The sequence below is a fragment of the Cinclus cinclus genome, chromosome 4 (genome assembly GCF_963662255.1).
Source record: "Cinclus cinclus chromosome 4, bCinCin1.1, whole genome shotgun sequence".
In the NCBI taxonomy this organism is placed as follows: domain Eukaryota; kingdom Metazoa; phylum Chordata; class Aves; order Passeriformes; family Cinclidae; genus Cinclus; species Cinclus cinclus.
Genome location: NC_085049.1, coordinates 14,689,731 through 14,707,743, shown reverse-complemented (window position 1 = coordinate 14,707,743; position 18,013 = coordinate 14,689,731). Strand labels below are relative to the sequence as shown.

The 18,013-nt window shown below is 43.0% G+C and overlaps 1 protein-coding gene across 1 annotated transcript in view; it reads left to right on the top strand.

Annotated features, from left to right (window-relative positions):
- Window positions 1–18,013, top strand: part of ELAPOR2 (endosome-lysosome associated apoptosis and autophagy regulator family member 2) — a 91,920-nt gene that overhangs the window by 42,782 nt on the left and 31,125 nt on the right. The window contains exon 2 of the mRNA XM_062490841.1: window positions 5,341–5,461. Coding sequence (XP_062346825.1) covers window positions 5,341–5,461 — 121 coding nt within the window. The remainder of the gene's footprint in view (window positions 1–5,340; window positions 5,462–18,013) is intronic.

Below are 18,013 nucleotides of genomic sequence, written 5' to 3'. Positions count from 1 at the left end.
ATTTTGCTCAGTGATGTCTGTGGTTGGAAAACAAGAGGAGTAGAGCAAGCTGTTAAGTTGCAAGAGCCTTTTGCTATTGTGTTTCATAACTGATATGATAAATGCTCTTTGCTCCTGGGCTTCATCCAGCATTTTCTGTCCAGACTGAGTGTTCACTGCATTGGGAACTGGCTGTAAGAGCTCCTGCCCTCTCTGCTTTTCAGCTCTAATTAAGTGGAAGGAGTGCAAGGCATATCCTATCTGTGTAAAAGGTAGGAATGAAGAAATTGGTGCAGAAAAACAGAAAAGGCACTGAAGAGGGTGTTGCTGTTTGTTATGGAGAAAGCTCATTGCTACGGGGCTGTCTGGAAGAAAGCTCTCCCATCAGTGGAGGAGAAAACAATACTTGTCAAGTTTCAGAAATGCCCTGAAATAGTCATTCCCTTTAAGACAGCAAATCTGTGCCCTGGAAATGCCTGTGCCAGTCAACTGTTGTGGAGGACTGTGAGACATCTAGCTCAGATGTAGAGGTCTGGAAACATCTAACATTACATGGACTGGGGAGCTGGGCAACGAGGGCCACTTGGTGCCACTTAAAGTGAAGACAAGAACTGTGTGAGATGGAGGCAGTGGAGCTGCAGGGGACATAGGCTGGGACATACCTCGCTCAAGTGTTGCTCAGCCAGATCCTGGTGGAGCTGGGGAGGGGCTGCAGGGCAGGAGGTGTGGGTGCTCCAGGGAGCCAAGAGATCTCTGCTGAAGCTTTGCACAGGATGCGTGCAGGGGTGCCAGGCCCACACCATCGATCCCATATTGATGGGTTTTGAGCATAGGATGCTGGAAAAATTCTGTCGTGTTTTCCTCCCCCTGGCAGAGCTGTGACCAGTGCGCCATCTCTTTGACATCATGTGCATGCACAAGGGCTTCTTTTTTGTGCAGGATGTCCTTCAAAGAGAATTTGTGTAGGTCAGAGAGTTTCTTATTACAGCTTTGCATGGTACTGCTGATATGATTTCACTAATTCTCCAAGAACAATAAAGCAAAATTCAGCACAGGGTAAAGCAAATGCAGATGCCTATTTTTGGTAGCATTTTCCAGGTTACTATTAACCTTTCATTTGAAATTTAATGCTGAGGACTACACATTGATCCTCAGCGGTTTCTTGGAATGGCATCAATTTTCCATTTAGAAAATTGTATTTTTTCCAAATTTAACCCTATGTGGGATGTTATTAATTTTTTCCTGAGAGACACTTTCCAATGGAAGCTTCCTTTTGGGTCTGAAATTCAAACTGGTTTTGCCAAACCCTAGGAATGATGATCAATAAAATAGGAAATGCTATAGGAAATTATATCTGAACTGGGGGAGGGGCATATTTTGAAGATGAAGGCCAAGTGCAGAAAAGTAATAAAACAGAGTCAGAATTACAGTTAAAATTAAAACAGGCCTGTGCCCAAATGTAAAGATACTGTGTGAGTGGGTGATAGTGGGAGAAAACATTGAAAGCAAAGCCAGAGTAGTAGCTGGCAACAGACAACATCTGGCAATAGATTTGCCATGAAATTCACTTCAGAGAACTGGTGGGTGAAGAAATTTTTGTGTCATGGAGTTGGAAGCAGACAGTCTTTAATGTTCCTTTCAATATAAGTCATTCTATGATTTCTGTGAGGAAATCCCAACAAAACGGTATTTTTCCACGAGACATGTCCCATGGTGCTGAGGTGGCTCCATGGTCAGCCTTCTATATTTGGAAGTTCAAATTCCTGAGGCAGATTAGAAGCGCTGAGCCTGGTAAGCAGCATTAATGGGCAATTAATGGGAATTAATGGGCAATTTCCAGTGCTTGCAAACGTTGTGTGTGATGGAAACTATGGATGCTGCAGCCAGGAATGCTTCCAGCTCATAGGGATGGACCTGAGCTACCCTGGGGGCTGACACCACCATGGCTGCTACACCAGTTTGAGATGCTGGATCACGTAGCTGAAACACAGGTTCCTGCATTTACATTCACCCACCATAAGTAGCCATGGTCGTTAATTTAAAGCTGAAGCTGTGAGCTGCTGCCATGCCTGTGATGCAGCACAAATGTATTCTGGTGATAAAAGATGGATACAGCTGGACCCTCAGCATTTGTTTCATAGAATAATTGAATCACATAATGGTTCATGCTGGGAAGGGGCCTTAAAGATGTCATGCCCTGTGTCATGGGCAGGGCACATCTTCCACTATCCCAGGTTGCTCAGAGCCCCATCCAACCTGGCCTCAAACACTTCCACGGATGAGGTATTTACAGTTTCTCTGGGTGATTGTTTTTTGCAGATTCTTTTCAGGGAGCAAAGAACTAGATGATCTTTAGCATTCCAACCTAGACCATTCTGTGATTCTGTGGTTCTCTGATTCTAAGGGAGTGGCACTGGTAGCTGGCAGAGATTTTTGGAGCTATGCATGTGTGTGTGACCAAAGGCAAAAGTACAGCCACTTACCAGATAAACAGTCATGTGCATGGAGGTGCTTTCATAAAGCTGAGTTGAAAGTCAGATAGAAAACAAATGAACAAAAAACCCCAGTCCAACCACTCTTCCACAAGGGAACTGAGCATAGTATAGGGAAAAGTAATGGAAAGAGACCACACACAATTCTTGTGCTGTACAAACTTTTTGAGTCTTCTCTCTCCTCTGTGGACTCAGCTGCACACATGGATGGGGTGATCAGAGGCAATAACATGCTGGGTCCATCTCTCCAGAAACCTCACCTGACTGGTTAAAGCTAAAGAGGTTTCAGTGGAGGAATGGGAACTTGACTTATCTGCCTGAACATGGAAAGAGACCAGAAGCCTTTTATTCTTTAGAATTTGTATTAGTGTCCTGAAATTTGAATCCCTATTCATAGTTGACAGTTATCCAGCCATTAGAGGGGATGTTTCTGCACTGCCTGCTGTGTCCCTCACAGCTGTCCCACTTTTGGGACCTGCTTTGGCTGCAGAGGGATTTCATTGCTGGCTCAACTGAAGTATGCTTTGAGAGGGTGGCTGTGAGAGCAGCCTGGATTGTTGGCACCAAAATTCTCTCTGTAATTTTTAAAAATCTGATATTAAATAGAAAATGGATCTGAAAGTAAGCCAGAGTCAGAGCACTTCAACATCCTTTTCTTTGATTCACTCCAGTCTTGCATATTTAATTTAATAGATAAATTTTTTTCTTATATCATATGAGCTAGGAGATGAATCTATTACATTTGTGTGTTCTGGTTGCCTTATAGGCAGGTTTCATAACAAGATGATTCAGGACTATTTTTTTAAAGTATGCCTGAAAAATTGCATAATGAGATGAAAGGGGGGAAAATACATATTATAATTGAGTATATTTGTAGAGTTGGCAGTGTGTTATATCGTATTTCATGTGTTGATCTGGGTTTGGTTTTTTTGAGACAAATATTTTTCCTTTCCACTGTGCTGCAAGTTATGTTTCTAAACCATTCATTGAGCTAGGAAGATAATTATTCAGCCATGAAAATATTAATTCCAGAGAAATCAGATTATTATTTGCACCTGGATGCAAAATATCAAGGGCTTTAATGATGTTTAGGTAGAACTTTATTAACATCTGAATATCTCTGGAGAGCTACGGTAACAGTAGGAGAAGTATTAAACTCAGTATTGTTTGTTTTTCTGCAAGTAAATGAGGAGAACTGCAGGTCTTCTCCATGTGAGTCAGCTGAATATTTGCAGGAATTAACTAATCTATATCAGAGCCAGCATGGATCAACTCTTATCCACCTGATCCCCCTTATTCTGCTCCATCATGTACAATGTCAGCTGCAAGGAAAGGAACGGGAGAAGATTCCCCCGAAATAATCCCTGTGTGCACAGAGTAGCTCCTCCTAGGGTGGTGGAATTAAGGTCTGATGTCTGCAGCCATGGCAGGAAGGCAGATTTCTGCTGCCTCTTGGGTGGTGTTTGCTGTAGTGAGAGTGAGCTGCACCAGCTAAAGAGCTCTTGTGCTTGTACCTTGGGCTGCAGATACAGCCACTGCCTTCCCTCCTTGGTTCATGGCCAGTCCTGCCTGGAGAAGACAGATAAATTGAAAGGAGCCCACCAGACTTTATGGATCACCACATTAGGCTGCCCCAAAGCTTCTCGAACATCGAGCCTGTGGCTAAATTTTCCTTAGTGCCATGCTTTTTGGTGGTGCTTTTATGGGCCAGGAAGGGATGTGCAGTGTTGGAGGTGGAGTAGTCCCCCTGAGAAAATTGAGAAGACTCCATCCAAATTAAGTGGCTAGTTTCCTTCTGTAGCCAGTGGGGAGAAAGAAGTGTTTCTAGGATGTGTTATCTCCTTGTCCCCTCTGCAACAGGTGTCTGAAACAGGCACAGTTTTACCTTGGTTAACTGCAGAGGGAGCTGGAGGTGGCTTTGCCCATGTGGAACCATCTTATGGAGCTTGCCAGAGCATGTCATTTGAACACGGGTCTGTTCCCTCTGAAGAAGGTTATTTACCATTTCTGCCAGCTCCAACCAAACTGGTTGAAAAATGAGATGTTGCTGAGGTTTATTTTAATCATAAACTTCTGGGCTATGAATTTAAAAACAGAGCTATAAACACAAAACTAAAAACGTAATTAAATGTGAGTCGAGATTTTATGTGGGATCTGAATCAATACTATTAATAAGACAAATAGCTAATATTCTTTCCTAGCTAATATTCTTTCCTAGCTAATGCTGGGAAGTTTCTTACTCTTTTTCACTGAGTCTGCCCAGGGCTTATCTCAGCCACAGAGACCATGGGACTGATCTCCCCTCACACCATCATTCTGCCTTGAGCTACTCCTCACAGCTGATGCTGGATGAGATTTTCAGAGGTATCCCAGTACCGGGGTTGTCTGCCCTAATTTGCTTGGGATTCCTCTGAAACTGACAAAGAGGGAAAGGCATTTGCAGAAGGAATCATTCCATCCATTTTACACATCCAGCCTGTCATGGGATGACTTGTGCTCTGTGTATGCTTGCTCCACTGACCAAAGAGGAAGCCTCGTTAACTGCTGTAGATCAGATACTGTGATGGACAGGAATTTTTCATCAATCCTACTTTAAGAGACAAAAATTCTAGTGGAATCTGTGTCCTGTCTGTCAAGTGCTTTTGCCAATCCCACCTCTTGCCCTAGCATTTGTGCTACACAGCATCTGATGAGAGCTGTGCCTGCTCTGTGGTGATACATGGCACTCATCAAAGCTGCACAGTATGTTCCACGCCAGCTACTTCCTCTCTGGTCTAATTACAACTGAGTTTGCTAATCCCAGTCTTGATTAATGAGCTTAATATGCAAATGTTACGATGAAACTGAAACTCTTTGTAATTGCTTGCAGACAGATTACCACTTCGAGTACACAGAGTGTGACAGCAGTGGCTCCAGATGGAGGGTGGCGGTCCCGAATCCGTCCGTGGAGTGCTCTGGACTACCTGACCCTGTGAGAGGGAAGGAATGCAGTACGTGGTGACTTTTCTCTTTACAGGCTGTTACTGCCTTTTTGTGCTGTTTACATTTGTAGAGCATCTTGCTCCGTCACTGATGTCCTGAGTTTCCTTGAGTTGTCCTTCCCCTCCAATCCAACTTTCTGTCTCCTGGGGATGTGGAGCAGGGATTGCCTTTGCAGTGTATCCCTGGAAGTCACTGTCTGCTACTGGTACCCTTTTATGCTGATTCATAGACAAGGCACACCTATGACAGCACCCCCTGAAGTGATGTGGTTTCTTATCTTGAGCTGCCCTCCTCTCCAGTTCTGCAGCTCTCCAGTTCATTTATAGCTGTATTGGCCTAAATGGTGACCAGCACTGGTTAAACTATATTTGTATAGTGTCCACATTCTCATTACTTTCATTATTTAGCTAATTCATAGGCTGAATGCATGAGGAATAGTAAATGTCTTATTTGCCTGAATTATTTTAATGATGAAGTTCCTGCGTTTTATTTATTTATGCATTTATTTTTAACAACTTGGAGTGTTTTCATATCACTTGGTTCTGCATTCTTTTATAATGTTGAAACACTTCTTTGCATCTGGGGATATAAATGAACTGCTGCTCTTCAAACACATCCCAGTCTGAATGCTCTTTCCCATCACACTTCCTTGCTCTAGCAATTCTCTCCACAAAAGATCCTAGCAGTAATTTATACCAGGGGGTATAAATTATTGTATCTGACAAACAGGATGAACAATGGCAACATCTTTTCAGTTCTGTTGCACCAGCTGTCAGATTTACTCACTTCTGACTCTCCTCGTCTAAAGGTTTATTTTCATTTCTTTATGTTCCAGTGTGAGGTACATAAATGTTTTCTGTAGCAGTGTTGATCACTGGAAGGTTTCTGACTGCTTGCAAGCATCATTTAAGAATATATCATTCCTGGTATTTGGATTTAGTTTCTTAGGTTTTAAATGTGGAACCTCTGTATATCCTTAGGATTAGCTTTTTCAATTACAGAAATATAGACCTGAGAAGCACCTCAGGTAATCCCATAATTCATCCTCCAGCCCAAATAGCTGTAGTGGAAATGACTGTCATTCATGGCTGGTGTTTGGCTGGACTGTTTTCAGGCACCTCTTGTGATGAAGAGCCCAGAAGCTCTCCAGATATTTGCTCATATATTTAGTTCTTTTCATTTTCCCTCCTGTTAAAGATTTTTCTGCTGTTGAATCTCCCTTGTTGTACTTCAAGCGTATCACTTTTTGCTGCCTGCACTGTAAAGGAGCAGATAGTTTTATGTCTTCTGCTGCACAACCACTTTTGGTTCCTGGAGGACATAGGTATAACTCATTTTTTCTGACATACGTTATTTCTTCTTAAATCTTGTGATAAATGGTTTAAGTCCAGCAACACTACAGTATCCTCAACTTTCTGCTACAGAATTCGACAAATGGTTCACTTCCCTTTTCATCTCCTATTGTTTGTGCCTCTTTCTGGTCTTAAATCAATTCCAATGAGAATTCAGCTGGTTTATAACAATAGATGAATCTGGCTTCTCAATACCTGACCCCTGCTAGACAAGGTGAAAACTTTTCCCAGTAGATGGGCTCTGATATTATACACCAAAGTACAGGATTCTGTTAGATACACTGGAAAACTCATCTCCTTCTTGTAGTGTTGCTGTTAAATCCCGTGGCAATTCAGGTAGTTTGAGAAGCAATCAGATATTTGACTTTTCTACTGAACCCCTCAGGTCTCATCTCCCTGGGCTTTTTTGTTTGTTTGTTTGTTTATTTTTTTTTCCCCCCGTCTGTAGTAAATTAACTGGCTTGAGGGGCTGTCTGGCCATGTTCTGATGGCAAAAGTAATTTTAGGCTTTCTCATCTTTTAGGCTTTCACATTTTGCTTAAAGAACAACCAATCTTTCAACCTGAAAGCATTAATCTGTCAACAGTAGTCAGTCACTGTAGGAATGGGTAGGGAGCACCTTTCACATTCAGCTTGGTTAACATAGTGGTTTTTACTGTAAAATATTACTACCAGTGTAGAGTTTGGCCAGCAGTCCATTCTCCAGTGGGTGGGATAAACTGGGAGAGGCATCTTTTTAAAAGTGACTGCCCTACAAATCTCTAGAGTTTGCACGTGGGGGTCTGTTGTTGATGATGAGTTGTGTTGAAAATGCTGACAGGTATCTCACATTCTCTAAGCTGGTGGCTTCTGTCTCATCTGACAATAGAGCAGCTGTACCAAGGACATCTTACACTACAAGCATGAATTTCTGCAGCCTAAGGAAAGCAAAAGGTTCTGTATCTGAGGCTCCTACAAGTCGTGTTCTTAGTGGATTGTGTGCAGAGTGAGATTTGTGCTGCAGGCTTGGCCAGGAGTTGCACACGACTCACATTAATGGCTCCTTCAGATACGCGTTCCTTCTCTCTCCCTTCTTCTCCTCTCTTTATCCCAAGGACTATCATGAAATGCCAGAACTATGCTATATCCTCTGAGGTGAGTCTTTCTGGACATTCTACAAATTTGTTCAGATTCTTCTATATCTCTCAGCTCTTACTCTATGCCAGGGCATATGAAGTGGGGCTCGTTTTAGCATTTGGTAGAGCCCTGGAGTCCCTTTGGGTCTCTCTCTGGTCCTTCAACCTGCAGAATCAGGGCCTACAGTAAAATCACTCTGGTAGGACAATTTCCAGCTTCCAATTTCCTCCTTCCAGTGGAAACTTCTGTTTTCTTCAGAAGTTTTGTTCAGCATCTATTAGTCCTGAGATACCCTGTGGCCAACTGCTTTTAAGAGTGGGTTGTGCTTGTATAGCAGTTACAGTTGTAAAGCAGCATGAGCTCTTAGGGCTTTTTTTTTTTTATTATTATCTCCTTGAGGTGGATAGAGCCCTCAGTGGACACAGTGGTATGGGGGAATCTGTATGAGAAAGTGAGTTTTTTTGGAACACATCTGCCATCACTGCTGACTTCACAATGTTTGCAGTTGTTTTCGTCTCCTCAGAAATGCTGCTGCTTGAGAATATCTGCCATTGATCTTTACTGCTCCCTGAAAAGAGAAGTGATATGCAGGCTGTCATTAATTTTGAACCCTGAGAATACTGTGCCAACCTCTCCTTCTTCCAAATGCTCAGCAGTCGCTCTCTTTAAACTGTGCCTGAACTAGAAATTTGAAAGATGGTATAACAATATGTTAAATGTCTCCTTCTCTGTAAATATGTCTAGACTGTGGCCTCCAGCGGAGTGGAAAGACACTTAAAATTGCTAAAAATGTGTTAGCTCAGGTGCTTCCCATATCTGGAGCAATTGAACTGTGGCACCGGAGCTCAGTCTGTGTCCTGAGATGTGCTCGTTTTCGGATGTTGTGTTTTACTGCCCTTTGTTTGAATGAAACCATTTAAAATTAGGTTGGGTATCTCTGTGCTCTGCTGCATTTTGATGCACACAGTGACCTGCAAATCACAGCTGACAGTGTCCTGCAGAGCACAGCCTGAACATTTCCTGAAACTGCTGTAGGCTCCAAAACCTGCCAGGATTCTACCCTGTTTTTGAGTCTTCAGAAACTTAATCAGCAAAGTCTACCTGCAGAGAAGACAGTGTCCTCTGAGAAACAGTCATGAGATGCTCAGTAGAAAGGGCTGTCATATTTTGACTGCTTTATGACCTGGTTACTAGAAGGAGGATTTTTATGCTTTTTGTCTTTCCATGAGCACAGAGCAGCACAATGATCCACCTTCCCCTCCTGCCCTCCACATCTCTCCCATGTAGGTGGTAGCTGGGAAGGAAGAAGGAGGCTCACATGAGAGATATTTGTGGTGCTGTAGGAGGTCCTGCTATGCAGTGACCCAGATAGGAGAGGGAAGCTGCAGTAGCAGCTCTGCAGTTGCAAGGCACTGGGACAACAAAGCCCTGTTTTGTATTTCACTCCCCTCTGTTTCTTTCTGCTCTCCTCGCTCTATGGGGCTGCAGTCATCACCACTTTCAGAGACCCTACAGCCTCTGTTTTCCCATTCAGCATGGTGTGGTACCTCAGTGGTCACCCTGTGGGGCTGGGACAGGCCATGGCATGGCCACACCACACTGCTTGGACACCTTTCTCAGGTTTCTAGTTGTTCAGAGCCGAGTCACATTTTTGATGCTACCACATTATGGTTGCAAGGATTCTTGTGAAGGGATGCATTAAAAGTCCGGAAAGATTTTGGCTAGGGAAAAGGGAATATTTATTAGTCCTAGAGCTACTCTGTCTCTTCTCTGCTTCCCATTTAAGATGTCCCCTCTGGGCATCTTCCCAATACTGTTCTGGAGGTCAGGTACATACATGGAGGTGGGACTGGCAGACAGAGAGCCTCCTTCAGCAGAATCCAGACCTCTGAATCACTCCTGGCACTTGGGAATGTGCTTTACTAATTTGATCTCCTTCATTTTTAATTACCACAGATCTCTCTCTGATTCCTTCATGAGTCTGATAGCAGGAAGGGAATTTAGCTGATAAGGATCACTGCCATCAGGGCAGTTACTTGGCTTTTTAAATGGAAAATACTGATGTCAGTCCAAGGGAGCAGTTTGCTTTAGGGCTAAGCCCTTGCCTTCCACCCCCTTATGGATGGGATCTCTGGGAGCCCTTTGTTTTGCTGTGGGGCTGTAGGTAGTGTCCAATGGGGACTTTTTGGGACTTGGCCATGGGAGAAGCACTTGGCGTGGTGCTCCTGCTGACACTGCACTGCAGTCTGTTTTTGTGGCCACTATCAGGCTCTTCTGCCAGCCTGGCCATATGCTACATGTTTTACACTCCAGAGTCTGCATTTGGAGCCTTCCTCCCTTCCTCCCTTCCCTCCCTGAAGTACAGCCCAAATACCTGGTTCAGACTGTGCCCAGGTGCACTGATATTCTCATCTCAGCAGAATTTTTGCCGAAAAAGAGATTAAAGGGTTTACATTTTGACCTCATATTATTTTAAAATATTAACTATCTTATTCCACAGAATATTAGTTATTTTTTACTGTCCTAGGCAAGAAGAGGTTGTACCTTACCTCATAAATATCTGCTCATTTTGTAGTGCTGTGTGCATAAGAGAGAAACTATAGTGAAAATAATAGAGCATTTTTAAAGGAGTTGGATTTGCTGTGTTCAAGAGGAAAGTGCTGATAGGGTCATTATTATAGTCAGCATCAAAAAGCCAGTTGTAATCAGGAAGACTTCTTAAGAAAAGAGACAAAAAATAAATGTTAATAATATAGAATAAATTGATCAAATTATTGGAACAGGATGCCCAGGGAAGTGGTGGAATCACCATTCCTGCAAGTGTTGAAAAACCATGTAGATGTGGCACTTGGGGACATGGTTTAGTGGTGGAGTTGGCAGTATGGGGTTAATGGTTGGACTTGATGCTTTTAGAGGTCTTTTCCAGACTTAATGATTCTGTGATTCTGTGGCTCTGCACCTTTACCAGGTGCCACTAAAGTGGGAGCAATTTCTTTGAAATCAGTAATGTGCTTCAGTTTTGAAGTGAGTGGTGTGAGTACCAAATGAGAAATGTGAAAACTCCACCGAATTCAGAAAATAGACTGTTACAATTACAATGGGCTTTACTGGAGTCTGAGAGCAAAATTTGACCTGATTTATTGCTACTGAGCTGTGTTTGTTGAGTGTATTCTAATGTGTAATCTGCTCCCAGGATACCTCAGGAGGATATATGGATCTTCCTGCTAATTGCAGACTCAATTAGGCAAAATGACCTTTTTAAGGCTATACACTTCATAACACTTTAGGGCAATTTAAGTGATCAGCAGGAGTTTTACCATTGTTCTTTCATGACAGAAAACTTAAATGAGGGTTTTGGATTTGATGTTCTCTCAGTCTTTTGTAAAGGTGGATATCCCAAACAGGTAAGAACTGGGCCTGCTCCTAACTCCCCTGAAGTCAGTGAAGGGCATCTGCAAATTCTGTGCACACACATATTAATGCAGGGCTGCCATGGAGCAAAGTTGTTCAGCTAGCAGGGGTGTGCACAGCACAGTTTGAGAGTTGCTACTGAGAGGCTGTGATTTAGCAAGGCTCTTGAGCAGATGTTTATTCCTGTCCTCTTGGAGCATCCCTGCCACTTTGTGTTCCTAACTCCAGTCAGGTATGTGAGTCTTACTCGGTTTCTCACCTGGGCTGAATCTTGAGGCTAGACTTCATGGCGTTTCCATGTGGATTGATACCCTGAGAGATAGCCCAGCTTTACAAGTATTTTTTCCCAGAATTTTTACTCTGTGCATGAGCAAGACACTGTCTTTGCAGAACAAGTCACACTGTTGGCTTTTTGAAGCACAGATGCAAAACAAAATAGGTAAATAATTAAAAAGATTAAGAGTTTGCACTGAACCTTCAGAATTTAATTCTCTTCTCTGGGGAAGCGTTACTGGGAACTGCATGTTGATGTGTGTACTGAGTTGAAGAAGGGAAAAGTTAGTCTTAGTGTCTTGATTAATTCTTCTCCTTGTTTGTGTACACAATGTAATTAAAAAAGTTACAAAGAAATTCCTCTGAGTTGCTAATTTCTCTTTCAATAGGGAAGCAGCTGGCAAGACCTTGAGATTTGTTATGACTTGGTAGAGGTGTGGAGAGGCAAGGAGTGTGTGTGTGTGTGCGTGTGTGTGTGCGCGCAGAGAACATCAAATAGCACTACTTTGGTTGATGAGCAATCAAAATATGCCTGATGGAGTCAGTAGGGGCTGGAGAGCTGCTCACTCACCTCCAGATCTGTTTCCTGCCATCTCCACTGGGATGGCTGTTGAAACCCTGGTAGCAAATGTGCTTCCTAACCTCTTGGTGATTGCTGCCTCCTGCTCTTTACACCACACTGCTGTGAATATATTATTTCCATTCCAAACCCATCCCTTTCAGTGTCCAAATGATGTAATAAAGTGATAATAAAAGTGTCCGATGTGCCAGGCCATCTGGGGAAAAGAGGTGAACTGAAAAAAAGCTTTGCTCTATTTCATGACTTTTTGGATAAAAGCAAAAATTATTTATTCCTATGAAATGCAAAGGTCTTCCACAGAAGGTATTCTTCCCCAAGTTATATCAGGTTTCAATATGATCACATTCCAAGCCTAAACAGCCCAGACAGATTTTTTTTTTTTTTTAATTAAGATTCAGTCTAGTTCCTGGTAACACATTGGGAAATAATGACTGAAGAAAACGAACATCAATTATTCACAGTCTATTGAAGAAGCCTCATATAAATTATTCACAGAAGACATTCTGAAGCTGGCAAGATTATAGGAAATGTTAATAATAAAGCAATGATTTCCTCTCATCCTTTGTCTTCCTCTTTTTTTTACCTCCTCATTCTGTGTTTGGGTTGGTCCTTGGTTCCGTGTTGTGTGGACCTGATGCCCCAGGGTATCACTGAAAAGCCTCCATGTGCTTGTCTTTGGCCACAGCTTCCCCTCCAGGCTTATGGCATGTGTCTGCTGAAAACAGCAGCTGTTCAGAGACACAGCTGCCTGATGCTGCCAACCTCATATTTCCACCTCTGCCCATGGGAGGCTGAGACAATTCAGCCCTGATTCTGCCTGCAGGAGATGGCAGCATCTCACCTGGATTCCAGATAGTGAGCCTTTGGATGAACAACACAGGAGTGGAGAGGGGAGAGATGGAAAACCAGTGTTTGAGATTATTTTTGCTTTGCATTATCATTGGTTTGTGTAGAATTGCTCAGTTGCTATCCGCTTCTAATGTTGTTACAACCTGGTGAAATCCAGTCCTTTTTTTTTTTTTTCTCCCAGTTATTGTGATCCAGGGAGACACAGAAGAGTACACATGAATGTGCACATGTTCAGTGGCAGCAAAATAACCAGAAGACCTGAGATAGTTTTAGGTATTGTTAAGTAAGAAATTTCTGGAGGAAAATGTCTGCTGAGAAGAGTAGTGGAGGTAGAAGTAGTGGGTCCAAGTGGATGTGGGATGGGAAGCTGCATGAGGAAAGAGGTAAGACTGAGTGGCCAGGGCTGCATAAGGCAGGAAAGCAATTGAATACATTATATTTTGGTGTTGGAGGATGCAGGGTATTGAGACAGCTTTGGTTAACTTCTGGTGGAATCTCAAATATTCTGACCCCTTGCACAGTGTGGTAGTATCTGAAAGATACTTGACATGAGAAAACACTCCAGAGAAAAGTTTCAGACCTCAGGAGAAGCTGAGTAGTTAAACACAATCTTTGTTCATGATAATCCTGTCCTGATCCCCTGCATCAGTGAGTTAAGCAATGTGAGAATGTTATGATTGGTTAGTAGAAGAGAAATGTGCCAACTAATCCTAGTCCACCAAAATCACCAGGAGGGCCACTGCTGTACTAAAGGACAAAATGTGGCCCTGGAGACTTGCAGTCAAAGGGCAAATGAGACAAGTTTGTTTATGGTCTGTTTTGCTCTCTGGGGAGCTATTTCCATGTCTGAAAAGTGATTACAGAATGCAATCTGATCTGCCAAGTGATGTATTGCAAGCACTCCTTGGAAGTGGTTACACTGTGGGCAGGGCTCCTGCTTCAGGATGCTCCAGTCCTCGTGGTGTGTCCTGGGTGGAGGAAGGACACCACTGATCTTGACTCAGAGTTTAACAGTAGGGGGTTTAGATTTGCTAGTCTGACCTCACACACCATTAAAATACAACCAGCTAGGCTGATGGTGGGGCTGATAATGGGTATTTGGCATGAGCTTTTCTTCCATATGGTATCCAGTTATGGCACGAAACACTTGAGAGACAAAGGGTCCATCACATGCCATGACAGACTGTTCCCACAATCATTCATTCCTCCTATTAAAAGTCTGTGCGTTATTTCCAATTTGAGTTTGTTTGGGTTCAGCTTCCAGAAGGCAGCTCTTATGCATTTCTCTGCTTGATTAAAGAGTGCAGCAGGATCTTGTGTTTTCTTCCCCTGGAGATGCTTTTATATTAATCAAGTTGACTATCGATCTTCTTGTGGTAAACTAAATAGATAAAACACTTCAGATCTCTCACTGCAAGACATTACCTCTAATTTTAAAATTATTTGAAGTAGTTTTGTTTTGTAGTGACCCCATAAAAATGCCAAATCACATCTATATATGCAGTATTACAACAGTCTTCTTCCCTGTAGTCCCTGTTTCATTGTACATGTGTCTACCTCCACCTCTAAATTTATCCAGATCTTGCTAGTACCTTTTTTGGATGCCTTGACAGTGGAAGCTCTTGATGAATGGTGGGTCTAGCCTGCTGCTCTCTGGGATACATTTCAGCCTTCTGCAGGCAGGGCTGGCACTCCTTGCCCTCAGCAGCTTGTCTTTACCTCTGACTCTGCTAAAGCACACTGACTTTGAGTGGGCTCAGGCTTGGTAACAGTCTCCCCCCCTGCCAATCTTGATACCATTCCTTTTCTTTTTGCCTGCAGCTTGTTGAGAAAAATGTGGGCAGCCATCAGACTCAGTCCTGGGCAGGCAGAACTGCCCCCTTCCACCCTGCTCAAGGATGACTTCCTATTGAGAGCCCCATCTGAGATCTGTTACTCAGGCAGTTCTTAATCCCTTTAAGATGTGCCCCACTGGTGTTGTGCAGCACTACCTTTCTTCATCAGACTGACATGCAAAACTAAGCTAACTGTACTAGCAACCTTATGACATCCATTCTGTCACCTTTATGAAGTGACTTGTAATCCTTTTAAAGAGTGAAATGACAAGACTTGCACAGTGGTGGCTATTAGGTACTGTATCTCATGTCAATTTTTTATTAAGTGCATATGCTGTCAGCTTTATTGCATGTGTGTATGAATGTGTGTGGCTGCCTATGGCAATATCTAGTTAAACAGTACTTTATAGCATCTTTTTGTTTGAAAGACTAGTCACCTGTACAAGCCACATTTTTTTTTCCCTACTGTAGTTATTTAGGAAAGCTACAGCTGCAAATCACCAATAATTGTATCAGCTCCAAAGGCAGCAGTGTATCCAGCACCACAGTGTGTCATGCTGTTCCTAACTGCTTCTGGAAATGTTCTTCCAATTTTAAAAATTCCCATGGTGGGGGGGCAAGTAATGAAATCTTTTCATGCATTTCACAGTTTTCTTCACAGAAAGAAAGATCACATTCAGTCTTCACAATGTGTGTTGCTCTGTGTAAGTAGGTGTGTAGCACCCAAACTGATGTCTGAAAGGTGTAATAGTAAAGCTTGCAGTTAGAGAGGGACAGGAAATAGTGATACCAATTATTCAGTGGAGATGGTTTCTCTGAAAATTAAGTATCAAATGCCTAAACAAATGGACTCTGGGGTCAGGGGTATTCACAAAGTCTTCCCCTATGTGGAAGACTACTTTTTCCTCTGGATTCTGAAGCAAGAGGGAGGATTTAGTGGAGGATGAATCAGAGCACACACCTAAAATACTGAATTTAGGTTCCCAAAGCTTTGCATCACTCCTTAACTTCCTATGTTGTGATTCTTGTTGGCAGCATCTCGTGTGTGTCACCCTCACAAACAGATCAACGCTGCAATAATGCCAGCTGCTTCTGTGGCTGCTGGCATGTGCTGCTCCACATCACTCAGCTGTGTCTTAGTGATGTGGGGCAGCCACAAGGAAGGAGAAGCTCCTGGGATGCCCTGGGATGGGTCACCTGTCTGTCCCCTGTCTATCCACAAGTGACTCTGACCTCCCTGTCTCCAGCTGGGAGCAACTCCTGAACTGATGCAGTTTAGATTAAAGAAGGTTTGTCCTGGCTTTTGGTCTCCCCCTTGTTGGAAGACCAAGTTGTGGGACTGTAGGAGAGGAGGCGATCTTCATGCTCACCACACACTGTATTTCCTCCCCACCCTCCTCCAGCTGGAACAAGACCAAATTGTTGCATCTGTTCCAATGTTGAAAGTGGTTCATGCTGCCATTAGCCACATTCAGCCCCAAATTGAACCTGGCAAGCAGCTGGCATGCTCAGAGCCAGTTTGCTTGCAGGGGAATGTGTTTTGATGGGAAATGCTGCTGCCTTTGAAATACAATTCTTAGAAAGAAAGAAGGAAATTCCCCACCTAAGGAAGATAAAGGCTCATCTATTTCCTGGAAGGTGAGAGATGGATGACATATCCTGCATGGCAGCTGGCCTGATCTCTTGTGCCCTTTTATTTCTCTCAAATGATCAGTTTGCAAGTGGTTAAAATATATTAATTCAGTTAAAGTAATAATCTCTGCTCAACCTCACTACAAAGGAAGAGGAGGTCTGCTGCCCTCAGCATCTTCATTATGGCAGTGAATTGCTCATGGTTCTTGAGTCCTTAGTTGAATTTAATGACTCTGGAATGGTTAAGCAATACTCTCAATTTCTTGCTTCTTAGCTCCCTTAAAAAAAAATAAACTGTTAAAGAATTCAAAGATATTGTGAGAGAGCTTACTTTTCTAGTTCCTTTCCTGACAGCTCTCTGCACCCTTCAAAATGAAAAAATAAAGCAAGATTTATTAATAATGCCTAAACAGTGAGTCAGGACATTTTATATATTTAAGGTGAAAAACTGTATGAAGTGTGGTAACAGTTCAGAGTTCAGACACATGGGGACATGTTCACTGCTTTTGTCCATGTCTCTGAAGAAAGCTGTTTCCCACCCCAGGTGCAGGGAGATCCTATGGCTGGAGCTGAGGTCACACAGTCAGTCAGGTGGATACCTCTACCCCGTGTGCCACTGCTTACAGTGAACCATTTGCCCTCACTGAGGAAGGATTTTTTTTGTCTGTCTGTCTGTCTTTCACAGAAATCCATCGTGGCAGGATTTCCTTGTTTATTCCTACTCATCTCTGCCGGAATCCTTCTCGATTTCCTTCTTGCTCCATCACCAGTGAGCAACAGGGTTAGAAATCTGTTGGCTTGAAGGCCACTGGTTCAAATTCAGAGTATGCTGATATGACCAAGAAGGAAAAACGACTCTTTGGCAGATCATTCCATCCAAATGGACCTTTTATCTGCTTTCCAGTGGCACACATTAACACACAATTAATTACAGAAAGAAATCCTGCTGGTACTGGGACAGAAATGGGAGGGAGCCTGTGTTAGTTTGATTCAGATGGAGATTGGTGTTACACAGCCATGTGTTAATCAAAGTACTTACAATAAAACAAGTTCTTCTGCAGTTTAGATAAACACTGGCACATCTGTGGAACCACATTTTTCTGGGAATTCAGCCGGCATCATTGTTTTGGGCCAGTTTCACCACTTTGGCTGCCAGTCTGGTCTCATCCTACAGTTTCTCAGGCTAATGAGTTTGTCTGTCAAGGAGAGTGTATGAAATATCTGTCACTGTGCAACATGGCATGTGTGAAACAGAAGAAAATCCCATTGTTTCTTGGGATATGAGTTCTTAGCATTGCTCTGGATTTACTGCTTTGGCTTGACTGGTGTAGTTAAAAATCTGCAAATGTCATAGGAAGTACAATGGGCTGCAGAAAGTGCTCATTTGTTTTCCATTCAGGATGTTCAGTCTCAAAGAGGACATGATGCCACATGGGACTGAGGGAAAGTGGGATGGTCTGCCATTGAAACAAGTGTCCAGGCAGGAGTCATGATTCCTGACACAGGCATGGG